Here is a 15,601-nt window from a genome sequence, read left to right as displayed (position 1 = left end):
CCACATTTTCTTGTTTACACATGCAACACACAACAGGAGATAGTCCATGACAGACGTGTTCACAAATGTTGGAAATACTCTGTATGGTGGCGAGGGGCGGAGCCTGGGTAGGAAGCTACAGACAGTATTTAGACGTATCCACAATATCAACTAAAAAATGGAAAGTACTATACAGGCAAGCAGAGAAGAGTACGTAGCGGTCACACTCCATGCACAAAGATTTTTTTTTATTTTCTTAATTTGTGCAACTAACAATGTGTTGTCACTCCAGGAAAAAGACACAGTGAATATAGGAAGAAACAAAACAAACAGACACCCATCCCCCCCTGCCTTTATGTTATATTAGTCAGTATAATGGCAGACAAACTGCCTATCAGACAGATTATTCAGTGCTGATAGGCTATTACGTGTGAGATCAAAAAAGTGTTGTTAGGCAGGACATTGATTGGTGACTACAGACAGAGAGGCTGCTGCATCAGAGCCAAGTAAACACTGATACTGATAATCAGAAAAAGGCTGAATATCGGCTCCGATAATAGTCCAGGCTGTTAAATGCTCTATCCCTTAAAGTTATATTGTGATATAAAGTAAAGAGATATCAAAAAAATGTTGATAGAATTTTGTTCCATGTCATTCAGCCCTGGTGCAACATGTGCTGCACACTTGGATACATCGTGGGCCTTTAAAAAAACACAAGGAAGTTCTTATTTTCTGCTCTCTTCAGATGTGTGGATCTTTGTATCAGGCTGTTGGTCCTCGCTAGATAAATTTAGACCAAAAGACAAATCTCACCTAATTTTTTGGGAGTATATCATTATGTATGGCGCAGCAAAGAGATAACTGAAAAGGAAAATAGGGGGAGAGATTGTGAGGATGGTCCCTGGCTGCACTGTAAATGGGGATGTTTGGAATTCATACACAGTTGGTGTCTTAACCCTTGTGAAACCAGGGATGCCCCATCTAACATAATTTTTACATGATACATGATACGGTTAAATGAATGTTGCAGATGTTTGTTTTTCTAAAACAGAGCTCCACTCTCAATTTCTCTCCACCAGGGGAAGAAACTGCCTCCCAACATTGATGAGAACGCAGAGGAGGGAGACGTGTCGGACGAAGACAGTGCTGATGAAATGGAGGATGACTGCAAGCTGATGAACGGAGATGTATGTACTCCCTCCACTTCCCTATGTTTATCTGTACTATTTACCAGAGACAGACTTTACATCCTTGTTTCTAGCAGATGACATGTGAATTGTGCATGTATTTTCTGTTCTTGATGGTTCATGTTAAAATCAAGCAGTTGTGACTTTGTGTTCTCCTCTGCTGTCTTGCCTTTGTTCTTATAGTGCTATCTCTGCTGTGTGCATCTGTGTCTTTCTTTCTGTGTGGCTATTTGTTCTCATTTCCTACTCTTCTCTCTTCCTGTTTGTCCCCTCTTCTTCTCCTCAACTGTTGCTTGCTTCAAAGTGGAAGGTATTGTATAATGAGCTCATTCCCATCCACTTCCCAACTCATCCAGTCACATGCTGTACTTTCTCATCTTGACAGTGAAAGTTGAAAGTGCTGTGCCCCGAAACACTTTCCAATATTGCATCTTTAAGATGCTTCATCAAAAGTGTTGCATTAGAATTCTTTATCTGGAACCAAATAAGTGTCTTGTAGGCCTTAAGGGTCATTCCATGCCAACTGAACCAGAAGACCAGAAGACTTCAAGGCATGGACCCAAGACTGGCATGGGCACATTGGCAGTGGATTCTTTGGGTCTTGTGGGTTGGGGGTGGGACCTCCATGGATAGGATGCAGTCTGGCACGTCCCACGGATGCTCGATCAGATTGGGATCAGGGGAATTTACTGGCCAGGTCAACGGTTGTTTGTGGTGTGGCAGGGCACATTGTCCTGTTCGGGGGAGTGCCATTGCAAGGAGGTTATTTACTTGGTCTGCTAGGTGTTTGGGTGTCAAGCAACAATTACATGAATGCAAGGACCCAAGGATTCCCAGTAAAACGTTGCATTGCATGTGCGCTACTGCGGTAATTTCATTCATGTCACATATAGACCGATGTGGCACTGTAGATTAATACACAGACAGTTAAAATAGAGTAGCAGCGCTGTGTCTCCGTCAGTGTTGCAGGACAACTTGTGAGTGAGTGAGGTGGAACTGCGCGGAGAGAGTGAGACAGGAGAGAAGCACACTAGCATGGCTTTACAAAGCAGTTATGTGGTGCAACTTCACCTTGTGTGATTATAAATGGTATTGTCTAGAACCTCGCTTGAAAATATCTCAATATATACTTTAAATAGTCGAGGTTTAGCTCTGCAACAATGTGAAAACTAGAGGAGATATAGATGAAGCCTCTTAAAACTTCCCGTTCCTCCTCCACCTGAAAGAGTCCGTGACTGGAATGAGATCCCCAGGATGACATAGTGAAGGGGGGGGCCGAATCGTAGGCCATGTGCGGAGACCAGTTGCAATGGTTTATCTATCCACCAGGCTGAGCAGTGATGATGGAAGCTGAAGCATTACTTCAGCGTGACATCAGCTGTTCTTACTGTATCATAGACATACAGTATTTGATGTGTGTGCGATAGTGTGTGTGAATCAATGATTTGATTACTGTAAACATCCTACAACAACTTATTGTATGAAAATATGTTGCCATAAATCCAAAGGGTTTCAAATTTCAACCAAATCCAGTAAAGATTGAGTGATTTGTGAGGCTTAGAATATACATACACAGAATCACAAAAATAATCAAATGTAGCTCTGAGGGACAAACTAAAGAAAATCATAACTAAAAAAGAATTTAATCCCATGATTGTATTAGAAGTTTTTACATGTTGGTATGGAATGACCCGTAAACTAGTGGAGACGTCACTTCTTAAAAAAACAGTTTAGCTTGTGCTACCTTTAGCTGCCAGCTACAGTATGGACATTGTTTCAAGCGGGTTAGTCTCCAAATTGTAAGAACAGAGACAATCTGGGAATAATTTTATAAATTTCCCACGAACAGCTGTGGAAGTGGAGCAGCCAGGAGGGTTGCTTCTGGGTGAAATTTGGCCACAGTATTTGGTGCTGATGAAAGAGAAAACTAGAGGGAATTCAGACCTGGTGTTACCATCCATCCTGTGTGATCAGATCATAAGTGGACAGCTCTAAATCCTTCAGTTCACACCTACCATCAGCATGCGTCCTGTTTATCATCCAACAAAACGTTGTCTTCTTCCATAAATTTGAGTTTAAATGTAAATCGTCTTCTTCTTCAGCAACTTCTTCATTTTCTTCACTGTGGCCCAGGACATGTGCGTACTCACTGCTAAAAGAATGTGGTCACATGCAGCCCAGACCACCTCTGAATGTGGTTTTGAGTGACTGGATCTCAAATGTGTCCTCAATGTGTCTTGAATGCATTCACACCTGTACTTAGAGCTGTTCACTTTGATCCGATCACTCAGGATGCTTTTTTATACCAGGTCTGAACAGGGCCTTAGAATGGACCAGTGGTTATCACATCAGGACCGACATTACAAGGACAGGCTGAAATTGTTGCAGTGCCTTTTGTATAACCTATTGTCAATAATGATGTTTCGATGTTTATCAAGTCCAAATGAATATGATGTGTTCATTGCAGCCTGTGTTGGAATTTTTTCACATTACTGAACAAACGTACTAACAAAATGGTCTTTAACTACTGAGACTGCAGCTATTGTCCAAATTTTATTCAAAATCATTGCAAGATATATTTCTGTCAGAATACAAAAGCCTCAGAAGCAACCCGATTTCTCACTACAAAGACCAAAATGAGAATTATAACACCCAGTGTTCCATGTACAATGTGATCAGAATAATGCACAACGCTTTGTTCAGGTCAAAGGTAATGTTTCTTAATTGTACACAGCACTGACTGGACTTTATGATTCATTATTAAAGCTCAATATTGTCCAATATACTCAATTATGACTCGCCTGCCCTGAGCACTTAGGAATAAAACTCTTTCTCTCTATGCAGCATGTTGCTTCTGCCTTTTCTCTAATTATAGACTGAGGTGGTTTATGGACGCACTCTGCCACCATGTGGCTGAACTGAGCATGTTCATGTTATTCTGAGTAATGTACTGAGCTGTGATATCTGAATGACATCTTTCATTGATTCCACTTCATCTGTATACAGGATGTCACACTATCATTCCCTGTTATGCTCTCACATGTGGAAATGCTTGCATTTATAAAAGGTCCATTCACCAACCAGTGTGGGAGGGTCTACATTGTAATGTATTGTTTCATCTTTGCTCCTCATGAAATGTGAGCTCATGTAGCATCTTGTGCAAAGTCTCTTTCTTCTTAGTCTGCACAGACCAGCCTAAACAATCATTTTCCAAGGGTTCTAGTTTAAAGGGCCCGTACATCTAGATTATAAAAACATATTTCTTTGGTGGTATCCGCGATCAGGGTGTTTTTTTATGTTAACGAGTTATTTATTTTTGTTTTTCTTCGTTTTGTTAGTTAGATGATCACATTAAATATTGAACAAGTACGATATTTTCAATGTGATTATTTCTGTTATTATATTTTAGAAACTTACAATTTCATACATATGTGCATACTTGTAACATCCACTGTGTATCAGCATCAGCATCATCATTCTCTGCTCAACTGTTCCTTTCTTCTCTAGACATCAGCCAACAGGAAGCAGGTGGAGAACATGGCCAAGAAAAAGCTGGACAACCTGATGAAGGAGTCTAAGATCAGAGACAGAGAAGACCCAGACAGCTTCACCATCGCAGCCCTCCCACCTGCTGGGAAGCCCACAGACAAAACTGGCTCTAAGGTAGACGCAGACAGGGATCCCTGAACTTACATTTTCATTTCAAACAGCTTTTTATATATACAATGGGGTCAAAAGTCTGAGACTGCTAGTCAAGATATGTCTAGGTTACATTTGTTTCAATTGTAATCCTAATTTTCTTTTTTTTTGAATGATAATATCAGTTTGAGTAAAAACTTGAATCTTGACCCTATGATGGTGTGCTCACTTTGGGTCTGCCTGATTGTGCTTCAGATCCAACTGATCCAGTTTCTGCAAAGTGTGTTAGAGTTCCTTGTACTGCCTCCTTAGAAACCTTTAGTGTAGCCATGATTTGATGCTGAGAAAGCCCCTCTTTGCTTAGAATAACAGTTATGCTTCTGACACCTTCATTTGTTCTAAATTGTCAAACTTTCTGATTATTTTCAGGTTAACATGACAATATTAGAATATAAAATTTAAATGTTTGTTTTTTAAATTGACTCACGACAAATTGTGGCATGAGCATAAGATGTCAGGTTGACAGCTTATCAGTAAATGATTTTTCTCATTTTCAGTTGTAAATCTCTAAAATGTTTCCTAACAAAAAATGCTAAGATTCTCCTCCTCTGCTGTCAGGGTAAAAGTGAGGATGGGACGGACACAGCGGATGAGGCTAATCCCAGCAGCAACAAGCGTACAGGCCGCTCCTTTATTGGGAGCTTTTCTAAACGCAAGGTTAGCCTTTTTAGTTCTCCTCTCTTTGCTTTGCTCTCAGTTTTAAAAGACACTTTTCTCTATTTTCTTCAGTCTGCACACCTACTCCATACCTCTGCCCTATGATGAGTAAATATAACAATCAGCAACAACATTAAAACCACTGATAGTTGAAGTGAATTATATTGATTATCTTGTTACAATGGCACCTGTCAGAAGGTGGGATATATTAGACAGCAAGTGAACATTTTGTCCTCAAAGTTGATGTGTTGTAAGCAGGAAAAATGGGCAATTGTAAGGATCTGAGCGACTTTGACAAGGGCCAAATAGTGATGGCTAGATGACTGGGTCAGAGGATCTCTAAAACTGCAGGACTTGTTGGGTGTTACTGGTCTGCAGTGGTTAGTACCTCCCAAAAGTGGTCTAAGTAAAGACAACCGGTGAACCGGTCGTCAGGGTCGTGGGTGCCCGAGGCTCATTGATGCATATGGGTAGTGAGCTACTGTAGCACAAATTGCTGAAAAAGTTCATACTAGTTCTGATAGAAAGGTGTCAGAACGTGGTTATTCGCAATTTGCTGCGAATGAGGCTGCATAGCCGCTGACTGTCAAAGTGCCTATACTGACCCCTGTCCAATGCCGAAAGCGGCTGCAATGGGCACAATTCAACAACGACTTAAAGGTGTTGACTTGGCCTCCAAATTCCCCAGATCTCAATCCAATTGAGCATCTGTGGGATGTGCTGAACAAACAATCCATGGAGGCCCCACCTTGCAACTTCTCAAGGACTTAAAGGATCTGCTGCTAATGTCTTGGTGCCGGACACCACAGCACACCTTCAAAGGTCTTGTGCAGCCTCGACGGTTCTAGGCTATTTTGACAGCAAACGCCGGACCTACACAATATTAGGCAGGTGGTTATAATGTTATGGCTGATTGGTGTAAATGGTTTGCCGTATAGATGTTTAAGCATGAGGTGATTGGTCAGAAAAGAGCAATGATAACTCTTGATGATGTGTTGATATGTGATACTGGGTTGTTGTATCACTATTGCATAAAAAATACAAATCTTAAATGTGTTGTTAGATTCAACAAACCAACAGAAATAGCTTCAGTTCATTAACACATCCATATTGCAAAGAAATGAAAAAAAACAACCTAATTATTTATTTTGGAAGCCTGTCTTCACATATGCTGCTTATTAGCTGCAATTTTTGTCATAGATCCTTGTCATGTACAATGAAGCACTGCAGGTTATACAGCTTTTCAAAAGCATCCACGATATTTTGACATTTTTAAACTGGATTTTTTTTTTTTTGAAAATTATATTTATTGGATTTACACAATTAACTTGACACATACATTAATGAGGGATTACATGCCCACATTCATAAAGAAAAGAAAAGACAAAACCAATAGGAACCAACACTGAGAAAACAAAAACCAAAAAAAAAAAAAACTGGATTTTAACATCAATAAACATCTCTTGAAGCCTGTTACACATGAGGTAAATCTGACTTATATTGGTTGTCCCATAATTACTCTTTCTTCTGCAGAAAAAGACAACCAAGCTGAAGAAGTCATCGAGCTTTGAAGACACAGATACAGACCAAGAGAGTACAAGTAGCGCCTCACGTGCCCCCTTGCACCACAGCAAGTATGCTACATACACAAAACACACACACACACACACACTTAAATATAATATGTATACAGAAAACACTGTCAGTATCACTATTATCATGGTACCAATTAAGCATCACTATACTGTTGTACAGAACAGTAAACACACCCTCATCACCTTAACCATTGTATTCATAATCAACATTATCAGTCACCATTGTACCATTTTTCATCAATGCCTTCCTCATAATCTTAAACTTGATTACCATAGTCATCATCACTGTGGTGGATGATGCATCATTAATTTCATAGATAATTTTCAGTGAAAAAGATTCGGCTGACGAATGGAGAAAATGTGTGCGCATGCGTGTGTGTGTACATGTGTAACCTTTAACTTTTTATTAACTTTACAGAAAGAAGAAGACCATGAAGTTATCCAGAGCTCTGTCTGATCTGGTCAAATACACTCGCTCTGTGGGTCTCTATGATATTGAGGCACAAGGTAAGCAGTTCAGTTCACTCTGTACATGAAATAGCTTTACTCACTCAAACAAATGTGCACTGCTAACCTGATGCCAATTGCATAATAGGGACAGAGCAATATCTGGGTTTGCCGGTAACTTTATTGAGAGGGTTTCTTCGATGTTATACTGCATATAAAATACAAATACTCAAATCTCATCGGTATTCAGGTTTTGAAAGTTAGCATCAAAGCTAGGTCTGATTCCTAGTCTTGATTACATATTCCTTTTTCAAATACTGTATTTCTGTAGCACCTTTGAACAGATAACTGCAACACACCTAAAGGAACTGCTTTTGAAATATGAAAAAATAATGATTATTACATTTACACACAAAATATTTATAGTGTTAATCTTGAACCATTCTTTATAACATTTAAATAAAATATAAGTAAACAAGTGTAATAAAGAAAAGAAAACAAAGACGCCTTTGTGTTGTCCCTGGCAGCTAACTGCAGCTGGCAGGTGTCGTCGCTCAGTGAGACCAAAGCCCACCAGGTGATGCAGCAGAAAGCTTCATCCTTCATTCACTTCAACCAGCAACAGCTCTCCCGCATCTACCCTTCATCTTACCGTGTGGATTCCTCCAACTTCAACCCCCAGCCCTTCTGGAACTCCGGCTGCCAGCTCGGTATGTGCCTAACTCAACGCACCATGTAAAGTAGAAACATCCAGCCTGCTGAAAATAACTAAATGAAATTGGTTTGATTTCAGTTGCGCTCAACTACCAGTCAGAGGGCCGTGTCCTCCAGCTCAACAGAGCCAAGTTCTACAGCAACGGCAACTGTGGCTACATTCTTAAGCCCACCTGCATGTGTGAAGGTCAGCACATAAGAAAGATTCATTTGTATTATTTTAATAGGAAATACTGTTTGTGGTTGATTTTAATATTGACCTCATGCTCTGACAAATTAACTTAAAGCTGCTGTATGCAGTTAGCACTCCCCTCCCTCCTCTCTACATCAACACATGAATGCACAGCGCTAATTGCCAGACACAGCAGCAAACAGGAGGATCCTGTTCTGTCTGTGCACGAGCATACAGGACTGCCTCTTTATGGAGTTAAAGGGATAAAGTGAGCAGGGATACCAGAAAATGTCTTTTCTCTTTGACTACATTAGCAGAGACATTTTACTGATATAAATATAAATATTTCACTTACTGCAGCTTTAGCACAGTATGTTAAGTTGTCCTGCCTATTTTGTTTATGTGTGAGCATTAAATACTGATATCACTGTCAATGTTGTCTTATAAATCATTAATGTTGTAATATTGATTTCAGCCATAGTGCTAGAAGATCATAGGGGTGGATGATTTGCCCTAAAATTTAGGTCATGGTATTTTGTTTTTTGCGGTTATGTTATTATAATCACGCTATAACAAAAATGAAAGGGTTACATGATTCTGCCTCTTTTCACTCTATTGCCATTGAATGAAACATATCTTAAGAAAAAAATGTATGTTTTTTTATTGCTGTGAAATAGTAAATCAAATCAGGTACAGGCCTACAGGTGTTTTGGAACAAGTAGTCTTCTAAAAATGTAGATATCAGTAAATGTAATGTGATTCATTCTCAGATTTCTACAGCTCTCATTTCTCTGTGATGAATGAGTGAACGCAAACTACTTTGTCACAGAACATTCATGAAGTTTGGTTCAGTAATGAATTTATTATAGGTCTTCTGACAATGTGACCAAATCTGCTGGATCATAAATATACATACAGTAATTCTAATATTTGGTTAAATGTCTCTCGGCCATTTTCACCTCAGTTAGCTGCTTTTGATATCCATCCACAAGCTTCTGGTCGTCCTCTGGCTGAATTTTAACCACTCCTCTTGACAGAACAGGTGAAGTTCAACTAAATTTGTTGGCTTCCTGGCACAGACTTGTTTCTTCAGCACAGTCCACATGTTCTGATGGGTTCAAGTCAGGACTTTGGGAAGTCCATTCCTAAACCTCAATTCTAGCCTGATTGATCCATTCCTTTACCACTTCTGATGTGTGTTTGGGATCATTGTCCTGTTGGAACACCCAACTGCATCCAAGAGCCAATCTTCTGCTGATGGTTTGAGGTTTTCCTGAAGAATTTGGAGATAATCCTCCTTCTTCATTATTCCATCACTTTATGTAGAGCAGCAGATCCACTGGCAGCAAAACAGCCCCACAGCATAATACTACCAGCACCATGCTTGACAGTAGGTCTGGTGTTGTTGGGGTTAAAGGCCTCACCTTCTCTCCTCCAGACATATTGCTGCTCATTGTGGTCAAACAACTCAGTTTTTGTTTCATGTGACCACAGAGTTTTCCTCCAGAAGGTTTTTTCTTTGTCCATGTGATCAGCAGAAAACTTCAGTCCAGCTTTAAGGTGCTGTGTCTGGATCAAGGGCTTCTTTCTAACACGGCAGCCTCTCAGCTCATGTTGATGTAAAACACACTTGACTGTAGACACTGACACCTGTCTTCCAGCAGCTTCTAATTCATTGCAGACTTCCTTTTTGGTGGTTTTTGGTTGACTCTTGACCATCCTGACCAGTTTTCTGTCAGCAGCAGGTGATAGTTTGTGTTTTCTTCCTGATGGTGGCAGTGACACAACTGTGCCATGCACTTTATACATACAAACAGTTGTTTGTACAGTTGATCTTTGGACCTGTAACTGCTTTGAAATGGCTCCAAGTGACTTTCCTGACTTGGTCAAATCAATAATGTGCTCTGTCAGATCAATGCTGAGCGCCTTAGACTTTCCCATTGTAGTGTTAATGGGTGTATCAAACTCTATCAAGCTCTATTAAAATGGGCCCAGAAAGCTGTTCACTCAGAAGAAGTTAGGAGGCCATGCTACAAAGAACATTTGATTCACACAACTTTATATAATCACCAAAACTGATCATTCAAATGACTGTATATTTTAAAGAGCTGTCTAACTGTATTTGATGGCTCTCTTTGTGTAAAGAGATCAGAATGAGTTTTATTGTGCTTTTAATGTTGTTTCAAAAGCCTTCTCGAAATTTGAGATTCAAGAGAAACATGGAAGACTTGTGCTGTCGGTTGCCTTTTCAAAATGATTAACATGATCGGCAAATGTAAATTGGAACGGATGAAATATAAAATATTTTTGTGAGTGAACATTAAAAAATAAGCATTATACCTCTTTTCTTTCCATTGCAGGAGACTTTAACCCCAACCTGGAGGACCCACTGCCGGGTCGGATGAAGAAACAGCTGGTACTGAAGGTCATCAGTGGACAACAGCTGCCCAAACCCAAAGACTCAATGCTCGGAGACAGAGGAGAGGTAGGACACACATTATCACTGGGAGAAACATCGTAATATATTACAAAGGGCTGTCAAGCAATAAAAAAAAATGAATCTGATTAATTACAAGTTTTGTGATTAATTAATCAAAATGAATCACACATACCAGTATTTGTTGTAAGCATTTAAAAATATTTCAAGTGGTAGAGAAAATTGCACGAAACGGTGCTCCTAACAGTTCAATCTGGGTGTATTTTGCAGCCCCACTCCAGTGTGTTTTGGTATTTTTATGATCTTTCCTGACAATGTTTTATCATTTTGACAAAAAAAATGCTGCGGCTAAAATGGAATGGACTACAGTAGAATCAAGGCTTTTATCTCATCCACCGAGCTTGTTATAGGAGTACTAAGAATAGGACAGTTTGTAGTGAGGTAGTGGAGAGCGACGGTCGGTTACTGTGCTCAGAGCAGACATCTGTCAGCCACTGGAGCAGACAGAAAGTTTAGCAGTGAAGTTGTCTCGTGGCAGTAAATGTCAGTACAGGTTACAGCTTGACCATGAATAAACTCTGCAGCTCCTTAATACACGAGAAGACCTTCTGTTTGAGTGACAGCTATTGCTATATTTGGAAAACAGTTGTTGAAAGCCTTTTGTGTCTACAGAGGGAGCTGAGTGAAATTAGTTTATCTCAGCTCATCGCTAGAGGTTCCAGGCTACATTAGCTGCTAGTAAGCATAATACTCACCTGAATCTCTGACCAAACTGTCAATTGTACAGTTGCATTATGGGAAATTTCTTCCCCCCAAGTTATGACATGAATCAGTGGAATAAAAGGAAACACATCTGGTTCTGCTGCAGTGGTTTTATGTATGTGTTACAGAAGTACAATGATAAATCAGCGGAGTACGCTCAGTGATGGAATGTAACTAAGTACATTTACTCTGGTACTTTTCGTATGGGTGACTTTCACCTTTAACAAAAAATATTATAACACAACATCTTTACTTTTACTCAAATATGACTTTTGGGTACTTTTTACAACACTGAGTACACTTTTAATAAATTCCACTAAGCAAAGCAATACCTGGGAGTTTTACAAGGTATTACAAGGTTTTTGGTTGGGTGGTTGGTATGAAGCATTACCTTAATTCTGTAAAATGTCTCTCTGTCAGATCATTGATCCCTTCGTGGAGGTGGAGATTATCGGCCTTCCAGTGGACTGCTGCAAGGAGCAGACCAGAGTGGTGGATGATAATGGTGAGTTGATGGAGTGGTGACTTACTCAGCTTGTTTTGTCTCCATAAACAAGACACAATGTAATTAAAATCTGCTAGTTGCTATATAAATACCTGTGCTGATCCAGTAATAGTGACTTAATACTAATGCAGAAAAAATAAATGATTTGATAGAGATGCTGGTGACAAATATCACATTTTACTGGCAAGTCTATATTTATCTAGAGTTAACAAAAGCCTGGTTTGCTTGAATGCTGCTTTCATCACACCAGCACCACTGCTATCTCTGCATGATATATGACAACCAAAAGTGAGCCTTAATCAGGCTATAACCCAGTCAAGATGATTACATTATCCACCTAGAATGAAACTATTTATGGAACTGAACAATTGTCATGTGGTTGGAATGTGCAAGAGTTACAGTCAGCAGGAGAAGCTTATTCCATCAGTTGGATGTCACAGACTATCCTTTTCTTGCTTATTGCCATGGCGGTATATAGCATACTGTACATATAAGGTTAGACAAGCTTTTCTCATGAAACATGTCCTCATATTTCCCCTCATGTTTCGGAGATTTGAGCCAGGCAAGACCAGCCAAACAGCATTCATGGTCATTTCCTGTCAGCTCTGCATTGTTTTAAGCATGAGATGTAATTCCTTTTGGAAGTTAGTTTTGGAATCATAGTAGAAACCTAATTTGTTGCAGAGTTGTGAAAGGTTCATGTTTTAGTGGACAGTTCACCTAAAAATGAAAATTTTGTCATTATCTCCTCACCATCTTGCCAGTGGAAAGTCAAGTTTTCTAGTCCACAAAACATTTCTGGAGCTTTACAGTAAAACAGCGTTGGAGCGTTCTCCTTGTTTTAAAGAAGGAAAAAAATAGAATGGCTTATACAGCTCATTGGGTGTAATTCTCCAGAAGCAATCCCAAAATTATTGGAAAATATGTTATTTACACCCTTTTTTAAGCTGAAATTTACGCTGTAGCTGTGAAGCTGAAGGCATTAGTGAGCCCCAGTGTAAATAATGTCCTACAGCTCGACAAAAAAGGCATGGTTTTCTGTCAGTAATGAAACAGCAGTCAACCAAAATTAGCAAGCTAGCTAGCTGAGACTGACAGACATACTTTCAGGTTGGGAACATGCTAGCTAGAGTATTAGCAGCTACCTCACCAGCTATAGCTGTTTGTCAACTAGCCCTGTAAGCAGTCCTGTCTTCACCATGATAGTCCTGTTCCGTGTGGACACACTGATGAATTTCTCTGAAGCTCTGTAGTCTGAACTACTGGCCACTTTGTCAGTTTGCTGTGGATACTTGTGGACCCTGACCACTCACCACCTCCTCCAGAGCTTTTGTCTGTAAACTGACCCATACATGCTGTCCTGGTATTTGGATGAGGAGAGCTGTGGTGTGTTTATGGTTTGCCTTTGACTGTGTATGTATGACTGATTAGAGCAAAGCATTAGATGAATGTGGCTCTCTACTTCTGTGTGTGCGTGAGTGAGTGAGTGTGTGTGTGTGTGAGTGTGCGTTTGAGCTGTCTGTATGGGTTCTGATCTATAATTGATGAGCTCAGCATGAGCAGACTTGCACAAGCAGCACCTCTCAGTCTGCTCGCACACCCTGAATAATTGATGAGTGCTGAGCTCACTCTCCGAATCTCTCCTGGACCGTCCACTCTCTCTGTCCCCCGTCTCTACCACTCTTTCCCTCCTCCCTGTGTATCTGCCTAACTTCTTCTCTCTTCTTATTTGTCACACTCTTTCTTCTGCTGTCTCCCTCAATTTTTCATCTGTCTTTACTCTTGTCCTCTCTCCGACCTCTCGGGACGGTCCTATAGGGTTCAACCCGATGTGGGAGGAGACTCTGGTGTTCACAGTTCACATGCCGGAGCTGGCCCTTGTGCGTTTCCTTGTGTGGGATCATGACCCCATCGGCCAGGACTTCATCGGCCAGCGCACCATCGCCTTCAACAGCATGATGCCAGGTAAGACCCGGTGAAGCACCTGCTTTAGATGGAAGTGATAGGTACCCCCCTCCTCACCTGCATCTCCCACAGATGGTGGCGTCTAAAAGCTTTACTTTTACTTTTTGTTTTCCATGTTCCATGATATAATTTCCATAGACAAGGAAATACAGGTTGCTAAAACTGAGACAAACAGGGTAAGGTGAACGTTTGTTAAACCTCAGGAAGGGAGCATTGTTGCCTTTCTCTAAAATGTTATCTATATATCAATCATCTTAATTTTAAATGTGGTCAGTGTGACACTGGTTGAATATTTGGAATGATTTTGAGATCAGCACTGTTAGACAAAGCATACTATTATGATTGACTTTACCAGAGTTTATTATTTATATAATTATTAATATTTTTTGAAAATATGCTCATTAGAGTCTGATGAAAACATGGATATCAAACAACTTGTTTGACTCAGTTGAAAGTAAAAAAATGCATTTACCACTAATGCTCATTGATTAACATGCTGTGTCATGATTGTTTAATCCTTACTAGAGATATCCTGAGCCGCATCAGAGGGTCATTGGACAGGTTACATTAACTCGATTGTGCTCTGGCAGCTGTGTTATTAGTTCATATAGGTATTGGATTGAGTGGTCAGAAGTTTAAACAAAATGTGATGAAGGTGCTCTTTGGTAGGGATGACAGAAGTTTAAAAAAGAAGGATCCAAGGCACTCTATTGGTAAAATGATTCAAAAGCCTTTATTCAGATTGCTATTTCATAGTGACATTGAATTCCATAATACAAACACAAACAGATGAATGCTAAAATAATGATGTGTGGTTTTAGGTATAGTACCTAGAACCATTGTGAAGATCAACAGTGTATCCATCTGCTCACTACTTCTTTGCAGATTCTCCAGTTATAGCAGAGGTTGCCAGATACATGAACTTCTTGTTGAGGAAAAACAAAAATCCAGGTTCACAGACCGAGCCTACTTCTATGTATTAGCCTGAACTAAGAGCATGAATCCAAACCATATAGACTTTCACAACAAAAACACAACTGATTTTCTTTTGAAGTAAATCGAGTTTATCTATAGTCCAATGAGATATTAGCATTTGATTTTTATTTACATTCAAGAGAATGATGTTCATAATACATCTTTTTACAGCTAGGAGACAAGATTTTGTTAGAGATCACACCAAGATTAAGGTAAACAGAGCTGAATGTCATCTGCTTAGAAATGTATGCCAATGCATCGCATTTTATCACCCAGCAGAAGTATATAGACAGAATAGTACTGGGCTAAGTATCGAGCCTTGAGGAAACCCCATGCTTCACATTTGAACCGATGCTGGTTCCTATACAGGGTCCTGGAATTCAATACCGGTACCCAACGGTACCTGTCGGTACTTTAATCTCTCTAAACAAATTCAAAAAAAGAAAAGTACTCTCAGTTCTAACCATTTCAATCATTCAGTTCTAGAGACAGTATATCATGAGTCAC

The 15,601-nt window shown here is 39.9% G+C and overlaps 1 protein-coding gene across 1 annotated transcript in view; it reads left to right on the top strand.

The window, feature by feature from the left end:
- Positions 1–15,601, top strand: part of plch2a (phospholipase C, eta 2a) — a 69,478-nt gene that overhangs the window by 39,033 nt on the left and 14,844 nt on the right. Inside the window, exons 10-19 of the mRNA XM_073471115.1 lie at positions 1,059–1,166; positions 4,674–4,829; positions 5,424–5,522; positions 7,056–7,156; positions 7,536–7,624; positions 8,092–8,274; positions 8,358–8,465; positions 10,811–10,935; positions 12,070–12,154; positions 13,973–14,119. Coding sequence (XP_073327216.1) covers positions 1,059–1,166; positions 4,674–4,829; positions 5,424–5,522; positions 7,056–7,156; positions 7,536–7,624; positions 8,092–8,274; positions 8,358–8,465; positions 10,811–10,935; positions 12,070–12,154; positions 13,973–14,119 — 1,201 coding nt within the window. The remainder of the gene's footprint in view (positions 1–1,058; positions 1,167–4,673; positions 4,830–5,423; positions 5,523–7,055; positions 7,157–7,535; positions 7,625–8,091; positions 8,275–8,357; positions 8,466–10,810; positions 10,936–12,069; positions 12,155–13,972; positions 14,120–15,601) is intronic.

Source organism: Pagrus major, chromosome 7 (genome assembly GCF_040436345.1).
Source record: "Pagrus major chromosome 7, Pma_NU_1.0".
In the NCBI taxonomy this organism is placed as follows: domain Eukaryota; kingdom Metazoa; phylum Chordata; class Actinopteri; order Spariformes; family Sparidae; genus Pagrus; species Pagrus major.
Note: the sequence above shows the minus strand (reverse complement) of the source record. Positions and strands in the feature narration are given on the sequence as shown.